Source organism: Rattus rattus, chromosome 14 (assembly GCF_011064425.1).
Source record: "Rattus rattus isolate New Zealand chromosome 14, Rrattus_CSIRO_v1, whole genome shotgun sequence".
NCBI classification, from domain to species: Eukaryota; Metazoa; Chordata; class Mammalia; order Rodentia; family Muridae; genus Rattus; species Rattus rattus.
The window spans coordinates 2,053,338-2,068,927 of record NC_046167.1 but is presented as its reverse complement, the minus strand read 5'-3'; the positions used below and the strand labels follow the sequence as shown (position 1 = coordinate 2,068,927).

The following is a 15,590-nucleotide window of genomic DNA, read 5'->3' as shown; positions in this document are numbered from 1 at the left end:
CCCACCCTACCTTCCAAGAACAGGGAGGAGAGGTGAGACACAGGAGAATCATAAGTGCTTGCTATGTTCTCAGTGCAGATCCCTGGGAGGATCAGACTGGATCGGCACAGCAGTCTACTGCATGCTGCATTGATTTTCAGCCCCTCCCTCCATGATATAATGAAGCCAATTTATGGGTGTTCATTTTACCCAATGCATCCTATTTGGTTATCAAGAGAAAATACCAGAGCCCCCACCCCAAAACATTGAAATATACATACAGTGACAATACAATTGGAAGAATCAAAACAAGTATTATAGCCAGACTTAGAGATGGTAGACACATGAGATCATCAGATCAAGAACTCGTAGTACTGAATGCCTAAAATAGGAAATAAATCTAAAATTCGATCTTCTAGGCTTCTACTTTAGGTAACTACAAAAGTAATTTCAAAGTATGTTAAAAGAAATATATGATTGAAAATTACTACAGAAAATAGTGGCATTTAAAACAGGAAATCAAGACAGGAAATATAAAAAAACAAAGCTGGCAATTTGAAATGATCAATAAAACTGTTAGGCCTCCATCCAGAATAATTAAGAAACAAAAGAGAACACATTTCTACAGATCCCCTGGACATTCACAGCACAAAAAAAGAAATCTTAAGATCTTGGTTTTATTCCAGGGAGGTGGGGCTACTTCAACATATGAAAATCAACAAGTGTAATACACACATAAATAGACATAAATGATAAATTACATGATTATCTTGACAGATGCAGTAAATGGCCTCTGACAAAGCCCCACATCACTTCATGATAAAAATACAGACAAACATAGGAAAGTAAGGAACAGACCACAGTATAACAAATGTACAGCCAACAGTACACTAAATGCAGGACAGTGAAACACTTCTTCTAATTCCAGGAACATGAGAATTGTGCCCAGTGTCATTACTCTTTGTCCTTACTCTTTGGTGTCAACACACCAAAATCAGTAGCTGTTCTCCATATCAATAGGGTACTTGGCAAGATAGAAATCAGGAATAAATTCCCATTCATGGTAAATCAAAATATAAAAATAAAATACCTAGTCATGAACTTAGCCACTAAGGGGAGAGACTCTACCCCATGCTCATGGAATTTCTAAAAGGAACACAGGAAATCTTCCCAAGAATTGACAAAGGGAATTAATTGAAAGCTTTTTCACAGAAAACAAAACAAACCAAAAACAATAAACATCAGCAGAATGGAAAGATACCCTTCCAAATCTGAGAAAAACTTTGCCAACTGCCCGCAAAACAGGAGATTAATGAACAGACTTGATAGAGTTCAAAAATTAAACACCGAACTCCAAATCATCCAGTTAGTGGATGGGCAAATGAATTGAATGGACAATTTAAAAAAGGAGGAAATGCAAATGGCAAACAATAATAATAATAATAATAATAATAATAATAATAATGAGGAGAAGAAGGAGAAGGAGAAGGAGAAGGAAGAAGAAGAAGAAGAAGAAGAAGAAGAAGAAGAAGAAGAAGAAGAAGAAGAAGAAGAAGAAGAAGAAGAAGAAGAAGAAGAAGAAGAAGAAGAAGATCTTATATCCACAGATATGGATATGGATAAACCTAGGTTTTCACTGTTTGGTAGAAAAATATGAGCATATACCCATTTAACCAATTGGAGAACTTCATAGTATGTTCTGTCAAGTTTTCTAATGACTTCATGGGGCAGGTATATCTACACTTATCTGTGAAGGATAAGTGGAATTTTCCACACATAAAAGTGAAACAATTCTGAGCAAGAAAAACAGAGACTAGCACAGAGTCTTTAAAACACCTGGCCTGGAGGATGTCATGCCCAGAGATAGGCAATGATACTAAAAGTGCTACAATATTGTGAAGATCATGAGTTTCATGCCAGGGAAGTGTTAAGTTTGTCTGTAGACAATGAGGCACCATCTGGAATTATTAAGCATCATATAACCACATTTTGCCTAGGTTTTTGACAGCCAGAACCAAAAGCATCACAGAGGCTGGCTTCACAGAAAGGCAGGCTGGACCTCAGCCATCTAAATATTGACCTTTCTGCTCTTTACCAGCTGCCCCTTGTCATCCTCCGGCAACAATTTTTATGCTAAATGGACTCGTAGCAATAGGTGAAAAATCTAGAGACTGTCCTCAGTCAAAATGGATAATTGGATTTCTTTTTCCATTTTTTAAAAAAGGATATATCAAAACAAATTAATCTCTTTGTGTGTAGCAGAATATAAAAGATGTTGTCTGCTTAATATAGAAAATGTGGAGGAAAAACTATGCACAAATCCTGCTGGAGAAGTCAGGATGTACCCTGCATAATTTCTCTCCTGTTGAGCAGGACTCACATCCAATTAGATAACTGTTGGTTACTACATGGATATAAGTGCCACTATTGTACACTTAGGGGGATATCTTGACATGCTGACCATTGACATGGATTATGGGCATTACTGATATTGATTGCTTTCTTCCTATAGCAGCTCGTATAGAACCTTCTGGATCTACGAAAACACCATGGAGTTTGTTTTGTGTTGACCATCTATGGCTGACCACAGAACCTACTCCTAAGTGTGTTAATATACCCAGTGAGACACCAGTAGAGAAAATTAATTTTCCTTTGCTAGCAGATAGCAAATTCAGGTAGCTTCCTAATTAGGGGTGGGAGACTTCAGAGCCAAAAGTGAAATCAATTTTCTATGTACTCATTTAATATTTCAAAATTTTGTAATGTTTATTCCTGGAAAGATTTGAAAATGACTGTATTTCTACTGTCAGTGGCCTGACATTACCTCAGAAAAAAATCATATACCAAGTGAATTCAGGAGTTCTAAATTCAATATCTGTAGTAGCTTCAACCACATATCGAAATGTCAATGATACTTCTTCATATTTTTAACCAGTGATAATCCTTCTTTTCCCATTTCAAATTACTCAAGGAAGGTTCATACTAGAAATGATGTCCCTTCAATCATTTGTGAGGTACTGTAAGTTTAATATGTGGTGTTTTTCTAATGCCAAGGAGAAAATTAAAGATCCAAATATGTGATGATATTTTCTAGCATGCTCTCATTCAGTCTATAAACAGCACCGAAGAGATTTCCAGTACCCTGTGTACCTAAAACTTCCACACAGATCAGCAATAAATTCCTAAGTCAGAAATGGATTTTCTTCACAGGCATGAACGAATTCATACCAAGAAAGGTAACTTAAATAGATCTCTCATTTCCAGTCTGAAGGATGTAGATGATTTGGCCACCCTAGATGTTTTGGATGAGGTAAGATTGAGTTTAATTAAATTTAAACATTCTAATTTTTATGAGATCTAGAATTACTGTATTTTGTATGTGTGAATCTTTTGCCTACTTGTGCACCGTGTGCATAGCTGGTGGAGAGGAGAGGGCATCAGATTCCCTAGGACTCGAGTTATAGATAATTGTGAGTTGCCATGTGGGAAGTGGGGATGGAACTTGGGACTACCGAAAAAGAAACAATGGCTCTAAACTCTGAGACATCTCTCCACTCCATCTACATGTTTTTTTTATTTCGAGAACTGATATATACAAAAGGTTCTTTAAATATCATCTATAATGTCATACATGATATCTGCTTGTGTACAGTATGTGTGCATGCATGCATATATTTCTGTGTATGTGCCTCTTTCTAGCTTTTTTTGAGGCCTGGTCTCTCTATGTAGCCCTGGCTGCTTTGGAACTCATTGTAAATAGCTCAGGCTGTTCTCAACCTTGCATCAATCCTATGTCTGTTCTCCCCATGTGGTGAGATTATAGACATGAGCCACCATGTCTGACTCATGTCCTACCCACAAAATATACAGAAGAATGGCATTCAAGGAGGGTCAGAGTAAGAGTCTTTTAATGGCATGTAGTCAAGAGACGCTCATGCTGACAACATTTTTCAATCCTAGAGAAAGGCAGATTAGGATTTATAAAGCCCCAAACCCAAATTACATCAACAAGGGTGAGCAAAGCTTCAGTTTATAAGGGATGTGGCGATCAATCTTCTGAAGAAAAAAGTGTGATGGAGACTTGTACCTTGATGCTGGTCTCCGGAGTCTGATTCCCAGGATTCATTCATTCATTCGCTGACACCATTGCCTCTCATCCCACCTCCCACCACCTCCTCAGTCCTGTTCCCACATCAGTTGATGAAAACAATGGGCTTTCTGGGCCGGAAGGGGCTGCTGTACAGAACCTGATGGGAAGTCTTAGTCCAATATGAGGCACGCCCTTGAAGGGGAATGTAGGTACATCCTGGCCTTTTCTTTATGTGATATGGGACACGTGTTTCCACTGCGATGTATAGCCCCATCCAGGACCAAAAACAAAAGAACAAATACCACTTTAATCCTACAAAACAATCCATTTCTGTTTACAAGTTGATTTATCTCAACTATTTGTGGAAAGATGATTAACACAGTCATTGTAGTGAACTCAGAATATGTAAACAATTTCCTCAAAATAACCATCAGGATCATCATAGATCTTGAAATCCAATAGTATTTGCAAGCCAGAGATCGTTCTTGCCTTTCTGAATCATTTCCTACCAAATCTCCCAATGCTGTGAAGACATAGGTTGAGTAGTGTAAATATTTCACCAATCATATCAGCTATCAGTCTGCATATTAATTTCCTGTCTGAGTTTTATATTTTTCTCCCTGGTTTACTCGAGATCTTTTGCTTTTATTTTGTGTTGTGGACTTCCCATGATAATTGGAACACTGTTAAAATCAATTCATATAATCATGTGATTAACTGGACAGGTTACTTTCTGAATTTTTTTACTTCACATACCCATATGTCTAAGTAGAAGGCACACCACCATTAAATCACCTTGAATTGGGATAAAATCATGCACACTCTTTCTTCTCTTTTTGTTCTAGAGTCCTCTTTATTTCATCTGCTACACTGACTTATTTCCTTGAAGATTATTTAACTAGTAATTTAACATACTGTATGTAGATATAACATACAATATATAATGGGCAAAATATAGACCCTTCGTAAAGTGCACTTAAGATCAGCATTTCCAGCGGGCATGGCAGTACACAACCTTAATGCCAGCATAGCATAGCCAAAGACTCTGTAAGTTCTAAGCTGGCCTTTTTGTATAATGAATTCCAAGCCAACCAGGACTGCATCATGAGACCCCATCTTAAAAAAAAATAAAAATGATATTCTACTTTACCCTTCAAAGTCATGTGGTTGCCTGTGAAGTCACCTGGTTTACGAGCATGATGGCCTGTGAAGTCACCTGGTTTACAAGCATGGTGGTATTTGGTTCGCTATTGGGATCTCGTTCTAAGCCTCAGTCAAGATTCCAAGTGTTTATATTAATTCCTGTTCAGCTTTTAAAGTGCAGCTGGACTCAAACGACTTTGTTTCTTCTCCTCCCCCTCTCCACGGATCCTCTTGACTCACCATCCTGCATGCTAGGACTGCAGGCCTTTGACGCTGTACTTAATGCTGATTAAGAGAGGGAAATTGTTTTTATCTTGTTGCAGAACACAGTGTCTGAACACCTTGAGAAGTGTTATTCCAGAGATCAGATCTATATCTATGTGGGAGATATACTCATTGCGCTTAACCCTTTTCAGAGCCTGGGTCTTTATTCCACAAAGGTATGTGTGTGGTTTATATTCCCTTTGTACAAATAACTTTAGTAGTCAGACTCTTAATTAAAATGGATGCCAACCCTTTGAGAAAACGGTTACAAATTGGTCACTCAAACATAGATATATTCATAGGAAAAATATATGAAATCAATGTAAGTACTATTTATGGTATTTTTTCCAAAAAATATGTGTGAGATTGTGAATTACATGGTTTTCCTAGTAACAGCCTATTCCCAAATGATATCTAAAAATGAATATACTCAATGTCTGTCTCTGAACTGAGCATTGGAGAGTCAAAATATAGCTACATCATTTTTACATATAGCATACATAAGGACTGTAAAATTTGTCATTGTGATATTTTTAATTTCTCTTAATGTGGTAATTGGTTCATTGCTACCATACACTGTATGCTTTATGAGGAAAAGTATTTAATTATCAATTACTCAGCCACTAAAGCTTTAAATATAGAATGAAACAAGACTGTTTTTCATTTTTAATTAGACCTATTGTCTTTTAGTTATCTATTCATTTTAAAACATTATTTAATATTATGCTTAATAGCTCATTTAAATGCCAGTCTAAAATGTACAGGATAAGAATATGCTTCCCAACATTGGCCTGGGCTATAAAAAGGTTGGGCTTAGTAAAATTCTGCTCTCAATTAATGAGACAATTTCATACAAATCAAGTGAGATTGTAAAAATTAAATCAAGAGATAGGAAAAAGGTGTCACATGTCAGACATTGCCATATCCAAGAAGTAGTCAAAACTGAATTTCTGATTCTATTATTTGTGAAGTTTTTCACATAAACAAATAATCACATTTGGAAGCCTTAAGCTCTCCATTGAAATAGCATGTAGAATCATTTAAATGCCACCACCACTCTGTCACTTTGTCATTTCATGTTGTATTCAGTATATGAACTAGTCCCTACACACACACACACACACAAACATACACACACACACACACACACACACACACACACACACTGTGGATGTTTTATGCATATTTACACATACATGCATATATAATACTACATATATATACATACATACATACATGAAGAACATATGTGAATAATGTTTTGCTCCAGTAGATTTTGTTTATCTTTGGCTTCCAATAATAAAACTGTCTATATAAATATATACATATATATGTATATATATATATAAATAATCTATAAAAACAGAAACAAGACAAAAAAATCTCTATAAGATTTATCCACTTTTAACTGCAGCTTTCGAGGTTGTATATTGGAGCAAAGAGAACTGCCAATCCCCCTCACATTTTCGCAATGGCTGACTTGGGATACCAGTCTATGGTGACATATAATGCAGATCAGGTAAGGCAGGCTTTCCCACATCCCTTACTTCACTGGGAGCCACTGAGTTTCCTTGAGATGCAGTCCTCTCACGACTTCCTTTCCCTCCTTTGCAGTGCATTGTTATTTCTGGAGAAAGTGGTGCTGGCAAGACAGAGAGTGCTCATCTTCTGGTCCAACACCTCACTGTGCTTGGAAAGGTAGAATTATTTCTTTCCTGTCATAATAGAAATATTTGTGTTTCGATAAATAATTACATTAGTATTCACTAGCTCCCATACTTGATAATGCATGCAAATGGTGAGATACGATTCTTACCATTTGAATTTTAAAATATATCAACAGGGATGGGAGCGATCTCAGTGGTTAGGAGCAACATTCCCTAAGCCTCATGTGTGGGAGTGTTTTGTAGACGTATCCACTGGGACTGTGTTCTTCAACTCTGTGTTTTGATTGATCGTGGTTTTCTTTCATGATCTCTGGTACAAAAAGGAGTTTACATGGTGAGGGGTGGATGCCACATTTATCTGTAAGTACAAGGACAAAAGTTTTTATAAGGTTTAAGAGATTATGCTGGTTTAGTAACTTAGTGATTGTAGATTCTCCTCCAATTACAGTGTCTTCATTGGCACTGAGCTGTTAGCTAGGTTTCTGGTAACAGGCAAGGCTTTCTGTTCTGTTGAGTGGGTCTGAAGTCCGATTAAAAAGCCATTAGTTGCCTAAAAGTATGCATGCCATACTGGACACTTAAGCTATCATTCTGGGTTGATCATTGATGTGGTTCACAGGCATCATGGCTGGATAGGACTGTTGGCTGCTTTCTTCCTTTGGAAACTTGCATAGTTCCCTCTGGTACCATGAAAGCTAGTCCTCAGAGACGGTGTGTTTACATCAATTTCAGTTCAAAGATCTCTGGGTTCTGCTTCCCAAGTGCATGATGTCTTCTGCAGTAGAGGCCTTTCACCTCTCGGGGTAAAACAAAGGTAACAGCCAGAGGCTGGATGCTTTGGGGATCTCCTGGATAGCCCTGGTGAATAACTCCAGAAAGAGCTTCTCGTGTCTGGTATTGGAGCAGTTGGTAGGTGGTCTTTGGATTTTGGAAGGAGCACCATCCTCCCAGAAGAGAAAAGGTCATTAAAACTATATTTGCATAATTATGTGTATTATAATTTTTTAAATCGAGTAGTCAATAGTTTGATTCCTTGTGGCTTTTTCAGGCTTCCTTATTGTTATTTTACCCATCTCCCTCCTTCTGTGTTTACCTCCCTCCCCTTCTCTAAAAAGGCCCCCCTTTCTGTCTTCCCTATAAAATTATTTGTATGTAATAACCTGCCATCCCCCATCCCCTCCTCCTTCTCCTCCAGCAGCAGTATTGAATGGGCATTAGTGTGCCAAGTTGGAGGGGGGAAGCTGCATGAAAAGGCAAAGGAACCAAACAGGTTTTTTTAAAGAACGAATTCAGAGGGCTGTGTTCTTTCTGACTTACTACAGGGTTCCAAATGGTGACAGACAGACTCGTGGAACAGACTAGAGTCTGCACATACTTATTTTTGTCAAACAGGGTTAGTCACCTAATATAATTAATTTTCAAAAAACAGTATTGAGGAGTTTCGTGTACCCTCACAAGCACAACCTCAGTCTAGACCTCGGGTTATAGAAAGTTAACTCGAATAGATATTAAGTATCAATAGAAAACCACAGACTATAAAACAAAGTAGGGAAGGCTATTGTGGTATTACATTAATAAAAGATTTCTTAAATTCAACACAAAGTACACAACTCATAAAAAGAAGACTTTGATTCCATGATCTGACCATATTGTTAACGTTAAAGCAAATGCCTATGTAAGCTTTGTTCAAGAGGAAATGTTAACAAATTTATATCTAATAAAAGATAGAAATACAAAAATGCACTAAACCCTAAATTAAGAAATTAAATGACAAGAAATGGACAACAACTGAATGGTCAATTCTAAAAGTGCTGTGTATATGTCTGTCACCATTCCTAAGGTTGCTCCATATCATTCAACACTGGGAAATGCATATTACAACTTTAATTAGATTCGTCCGTATGCTTACTAAAGTGGCTAAAGATTGTTGTTTAAGAGTTTGAGAAGAGGAAGTGTTGACTAGTCCTGGAGCATCTGGGCTCTCATCTGTTTTTAATGACAATGCCAATTAGTGGTGACTGAGAACAATGGTAGTAAGACAGCACAGTCACTTTGGAAAGCAACTTAGGGCTTCTTCAACAGTGAAACTGCATTTTCCATGCAACTCAAGAACCCTGCTGCTACCTAGCAAGGAAATAAAAGCCCATGTACATACAAATATTTACAGTGACTATTAATAAGCCCAAAAGGTAAATGTTATAGAGCTGTGACTACCCCTCGATGATAAAGTACTTGTCTGCCATATTTTAAACTCTGGACTCTATTCCCGGCAACGTAAGAAAACTAAAACCTTGTTTTAACTAAAACCTGGTACATGGCTCACAATCTATTATAAAAGGTAAGAGCCGCATAGCCAAAGGCAACAGCTCACCTGAGCCTAACTTATTTTCAAGATTATGCATAGAAAGAACTCCATGCTCATGTTACATTCAGGGAAATTCCCTCCATATATCCTGCCACATGTACTGATAAGGAGCGTACGTAAGCATGCTTTCTTCTGACCTATGCCCTCCAGGTCATGTCTCTTCAGGGTTGTGCTGTCATAAGGATCTCATGTCAGTCCCTTCCTGTCCCCGTGCCCATTAACTTCCTGCTACAGTAAAGAACATTTTAAAGTTCTTGGAGGACACTGAAATGAAATATAACAGGGGAAGAGTGGGACTCAGACCACTACAATATAACATGGGAATTAGGGGACACAAGTGTTGTCTACAAGGGCCTTGCTAGTCTTTGATTTCTAAGCTGATAGAGGTTTTCAATAATGGATTAGAAATCTGTGGATGCTGTTCTGTAGACGGGAGCAAATTGCTTAATCTAATCTTTACCTTGTTCTAGATCTTGACATGATTAGATCGTGTGTGTGTGTGTGTGTGTGTGTGTGTGTGTGTGTGTGTGTGTAGCACACACACCCAGAGCTAATTCTGCCCTTGCCTGGTCTTGTCTTGTTTGTTACTTTTGTCCTTGATAAAGATTTCACAGATGCCAAATAGGTTGTCTGGTGAATGGAATTTTCCTTTGCAGTCCTCTCGTCCTCACGTAGCAGGTTAAGGTTATTTAATACAGGTAGTGAAGATGCTCTTTTGCTTGTCATAGGTAAAAGCCACCCAAAAATGTTTGACAGAGCCAAGTTTGTCTCAGAATCCATTTGTTTTCTCTTGCCCCATATTGCTTCTCTATACTTGAAAATCTCTGTGCTACTTTTCAGCCTCACTGTGATAGCCTCTTTCTTTCATCAAGACAGATTCAGCGTCAGCTGCATGGCTCCTTGAGGGGCTACATATCAGAGATTCTACATATCAGATATTTATATTATCATTCATAGCAGTAGCAAGACTACAGGTATGAAGTAGCAACAAAATTAGTTTTTATATTTGGGGGTCACCACAACATGAGGAACTGTATTAAAGGTTTGTTCTAAGTAGTAGCCTTCTCCATCAACTTGAAAACTTCTAATTCCTTAAATGTGGCCTCAGCAAGGTTCTAGGCTTAAGGTCCTTAAGCTAATGTCCAACAAGATGCAAAATGACTTGTACCCCTAACCCTCTAAGGCAGCAGTTCTTAACCAGTCAGTTGCAAACCCTTTGTGGGGTTGCATATCACCTACAGCCTGCATATCAGATATTTACATTATGATATGTAATAGTAACAAAATTATAATTATAAATAGCAACAAAAATATTTTGATTTGGAGGGGGGGTTGTCACCACAACATGAGGAACTGTATTAAAAGGTCTCAGCACGCCACTATCCAAAGTCTATACATGGACTGACCCTGGGCTCCAACCTCATAGGTAGCAATGAATAGCCTAGTAAAAGCACCAGTGGAAGGGGAAGCCCTTGGTCCTGCCAAGACTGAACCCCCAGTAACATGATTGTTGGGGGTGAGGGTGGTAATGGGGAGAGGGTGGGGAGGGGAACAACCAGATAGGAGGGGACAGGGAGGGGTAGGGGGATGTTGGCTGGGAAACCAGGAAAGGGAATAACAATTGAAATGTAAATAAGAAATACTCAAGTTAATAAAGATGGAAAAAACAAAAAGGTCTCAGCACTGGGAAGGTCGCGAATCACTGCTTGAAGGGGATAGGATGTGAACATGCTTTTCTAAAAGATGGGGTGGGATAGCTGGGCAGCCAGGTAAGTTGTGACCTGGCTTGGACTCCATTCTTTCCATTCACTCTGATGAGCTGCTCTGATTGTTTGTGATTTGTTCCCTCCATGTCTGCATTCACAAAATATCTTTATTCTCTTACTTTGGTGCTTGGAAATTTCTGTAAACACAAGGAAAGTTGATTAGGCTTTAAGAAAGATTTAGATGTAGTCCAATATCTAGGTTTAAAGTGAGACAGTATACTCTGTGCAGACCACCTGAGGGTGTGTTTTCAAGTCATGTCAAGCACAGAACTGTGTGTGAATAAGGAGAGAGAAAATGTCTCTTCCTGTGTTCCTGAGAAAGTGTGTGAAAACATGTACAGGAGGGGCATATGGACCCCATTGTAGCATCTGGCAGTGTACCAAGATATGTTCTCCTATGTTTTTGTTTGCATATAAAGTACTTATAAAAAGACAACTTATTAGCAACTAATTGATTTTATACTGCTTTTTATATCTTGACATCTTTACCCAGGCTAATAATAGATCCCTGCAAGAGAAGATTTTGCAAATGAACAATTTGGTTGAAGCCTTTGGCAACGCATGCACTATTATAAATGATAATTCCAGCAGATTTGGAAAATACTTAGAAATGAAATTTACCTCTTCTGGAGCTGTAGTTGGAGCACAGATTTCTGAATATCTCCTGGAAAAATCCCGTGTCATTCATCAAGCCATGTAAGTGCATGTCAGAGGTACCTCAGTTTCTGGGTAATAATATTATGCAAGAATAATGCCTATATATTTAAAAGTTCTCCCAAACTCCTTATTCTAGTGATAGTCTACATTGTGTAAGTTACTTATTATTGGAAGTAAAGAGACCCCCCTCACCAGTGCTTTATTCTCACATATATTAGCACCTGATAGAGGAATTAATGAATGCTCTAATAATTGTGCTACCACAGAGGAGATATGAACAGAGTTGGGAAGAGCAAGTAAAAAGACCTCATTTCTCCAGACAAAAATCAATGAGGAATTTAATTAAAAAAAGAATAGACTCTGCTTCTCTTTTAAATATAACTATTACTCTTTTTCTAAATAAACATGGATATTTTTATTTTCTCCTTCTTGTGTTTACACACAACAGACCTAATAAAATATTCAGGAATGTTCTGCTGTGTGGCTATTTTTATTCCTACTTGATTTTAGACCATTAAAACAACTCATATTTGCTTTTTGTTGTTGCTTTTCAATTCTTATTACAATTTTTCATCAATTAACTTATTTATTCACTTTACATCCAAGTCACAACCCCCTCCCTCCTCTTTTTTCAGTCTCTCCCTCACAAACCCTTACCCCAACTCACCCTTCCTTACTCATTGGAGAAGGGAAAGCCTCCCAAGGGGCTGCCCTGGCACATTGAGTCCTAGCAGGACTAAGCACTGCCTCACCCTCTGAGGCCCAACCAGGCAGGCTAACTAGGAAAAGGGATCCAAAGGAAGGCAACAGAGTCAGAGACAGCCCCTACTCCAATTGTTAGGGAACCCACGTGAAGACCAAGCTGCATATATGCTCCAAATGTGTAGGGGGTATAGATCTTGCCAAGTGTACTCTTTGGTTGGTAGTTCAGGCTCTGTGAGCCACCATGGGCCCAGGTTAGTTAATTCTGTATGCTTTCTTGAGGTGTTCTTTGACTCCTTGGGCTCCTGAGCTCTGTCTAGTGTTTGTCTGTGGGTCTTTGCACCTATGGAATGGTTTTCAAGTTGGGTCAGTCATTGGTTGGCTATTCCCTCAATCTCAGCTCCATATTTATTGATACACATCTAGTAGGCAGGACAAATTTGGGTCAAAGGTTTTGTGGTTGGAATATCCCTCCCTCCACAGGAAGTACCACCTGGCTCTGGGAGATAGCCATTTCTGACTCCATATCCCCAGCTGAGAGAAGTCTCAGATAGATCACCCTCCATAGACTCCCAGGAGCCTCCTGTTCCCGGGTCTCTCAGGTCTCCCGAATCTCGTCCCAGAGATGCCCTCCCACACCGATTTCTATTCCCTCCCCTAGCCTTTTCCTGCCCTCCCTATCCCACACCTGATCAACAGCCCTGTTCCCCTCCTTAACCCCTTTTCCTTCCCTCCACTCACCTCCAATGTCTATTTTATTTCCCCTTCTAGGTGCAATCCAAGGATCCTTTCTTGGGCCTCCTTTTTACTTAGGTTTTTGGGTCTGTGGACCTGTACTTTATGGCTAATGTCCACTTATAAGAGACTACACACCATACTTGACTTTCTGGGTCTGGGTTACCTCACTTAGGATGATATTTTCTAATTCCATCAACTTGCCTGTAAATTTCATGATGTTTTTGTTTTTAATAGCTGAATAGTAGTATTCCACGGTGTAAATGGACCACATTTTCTTTATTCATTCTTCAGTTAAGAGACATCTAGGTCGTTTCTAGTTTCTGGCTATTATGAATAAAGCATCTATGAAAATAGTTGAGCAAGTGTCCCTATAGTATAGTAGGAATCTTTTGGGTATATGCCCAAGAGTTCTACAGCTGGGTCTTGAGATAGAACTATTTTCATATTCTGAGACACCACCAAATTGACTTCCAGAGTTGTTGTATTGGTTTACACTCCCACTGGCAATGGAGGAATGTTTCCCTTTCTCCATATCCTCAACAACATGTGTTATCACTTGAGTTTTGATATTAGCCATTGTGATGGGAAGTAAGATGGAATTGCACAGTCATTTTGATTTGCATTTCCTTGATTACTAAGGACATTGAACATTTCTTTAAGTTCTTCTTGGTCATTTGAGATTCCTCTGCTAAGAATTCTTTTTACCTCTGTATCCCACTTTTTAATTCAGTTATTTGGTTTGTTTGCGTCTAATTTCTTGAGCTCTTTATATATTTTGGATATTAGTCCTCTGTTGGGTGTAGAGTTGGTGAAGATCTTTGCCCAATTTGTAGGCTGTGACAGTGTCCTTTGCCTTACAGAAGCTTTTCAGTTTTATGCTGTCACATTTATTAATTGTTGATCTTAGTGCCTGTGCCGTTGGTGTTCTGTTCAGGAAGTTGTCTCCTGTGCCTTGAACAAGGCAGTTCCCTACTTTCTCTTCTATTAAATTTAGGTTGATCAGTTTTATGTTGAGGTCTTTGATCCAGTTGGACTTGAGTTTTGTACAGAGTGAGAAATATGGATCTATTTGCGTTCTTCTACACACAGGCATCCAGTTAAACCAGCACCATCCGTGGAAGATCCTCTTTTTTACATTGTATGGATTTGGCTTCTTTGTCACAAATAAAGTGCCCATAGTTGTGTGTATTTATTTCTGGGTCTTCAGTTTGATTCCATTGATGAACCTGTCTGGTTTTTATGTGAATATCATGTTGTTTTTGTACTATTGCTCTCTTGAAATCAGTTATGTGATACCGCCAGTTCACATAGTTATTATACAGGACTGTTTTAGTCCTATTTAGATACAGGACTGTTTGGGTTTTTGTTTGTTTGTTTTTCATTTGAAGTTGAGAATTGTTTTCTTAAGATCTGTAAAGAATTGTGTCAAAAGTTTCATGGGAATTGTATTGAATCTGTAGATTGCTTTTGGTAACATAGCCATTTTTAATATCTTAATCCTAACAGTCCATGAACATGGGCAGTCTTTCCATCTTTAGATGACTTCTTCAATTTCTTTCTTCAGAGACTTGAAGTTCTTGGCATACAGGTCTTTTACTTGCTAACTTAGAATTACACGAAAATATTTTTATTTATTTGTGACTGTTGTGAAGGGTGTTATTTCCCTGATTTCTTGTTCAGCCTGTTTAGCATTTATAGAAAGGAGGGCTACTGATTTCTTTGAGTTAATTTTGTATCCAAACACTTTGCTGAAGGAGTTTATCAGTTACAGGTGTTCTCTGGTAGAATTTTTGGGGATATATAATCATAATATCTGCTACTACTGATACTTTGACTTCTTTTTTTCCAATTTGAATCCCCTAGATCTCCTTTAGTTGTCTTTTTGCTCTTCCTATTACTTTAAGACTATATTGAAGAGATACAGACAGAGTGGACAGCCTTGCTGTGTCCCTGATTTTAGTGGAATTGCTTTAAGTTTCGCTCTATTCAATTTGATGTTGCCTATAGGCTTGCTGTATATTGTGTTTATCATGTTTAGGTGTGCACCTTGTATCCCTGAACTCTCAAGACTACCATGAAAGGATGTTGGATTTTGTCAAAGGCTTTTTCAGCATCTAGTGAAATGATCATGTGGGGTTTTTCCTTTCATTTCGTTTACATGATAGATTATATTGATGTATTTTTGTATGTTGAACCAACCCTGTGTCCTTGGGAAGCCT

At 38.2% G+C, this 15,590-nt stretch overlaps 1 protein-coding gene across 1 annotated transcript in view; it reads left to right on the top strand.

Annotated features, from left to right (window-relative positions):
* Nucleotides 1–15,590, top strand: part of Myo3a (myosin IIIA) — a 186,403-nt gene that overhangs the window by 56,869 nt on the left and 113,944 nt on the right. The window contains exons 9-13 of the mRNA XM_032884634.1: nt 3,190–3,289; nt 5,536–5,652; nt 6,891–6,995; nt 7,091–7,174; nt 11,768–11,970. Coding sequence (XP_032740525.1) covers nt 3,190–3,289; nt 5,536–5,652; nt 6,891–6,995; nt 7,091–7,174; nt 11,768–11,970 — 609 coding nt within the window. The remainder of the gene's footprint in view (nt 1–3,189; nt 3,290–5,535; nt 5,653–6,890; nt 6,996–7,090; nt 7,175–11,767; nt 11,971–15,590) is intronic.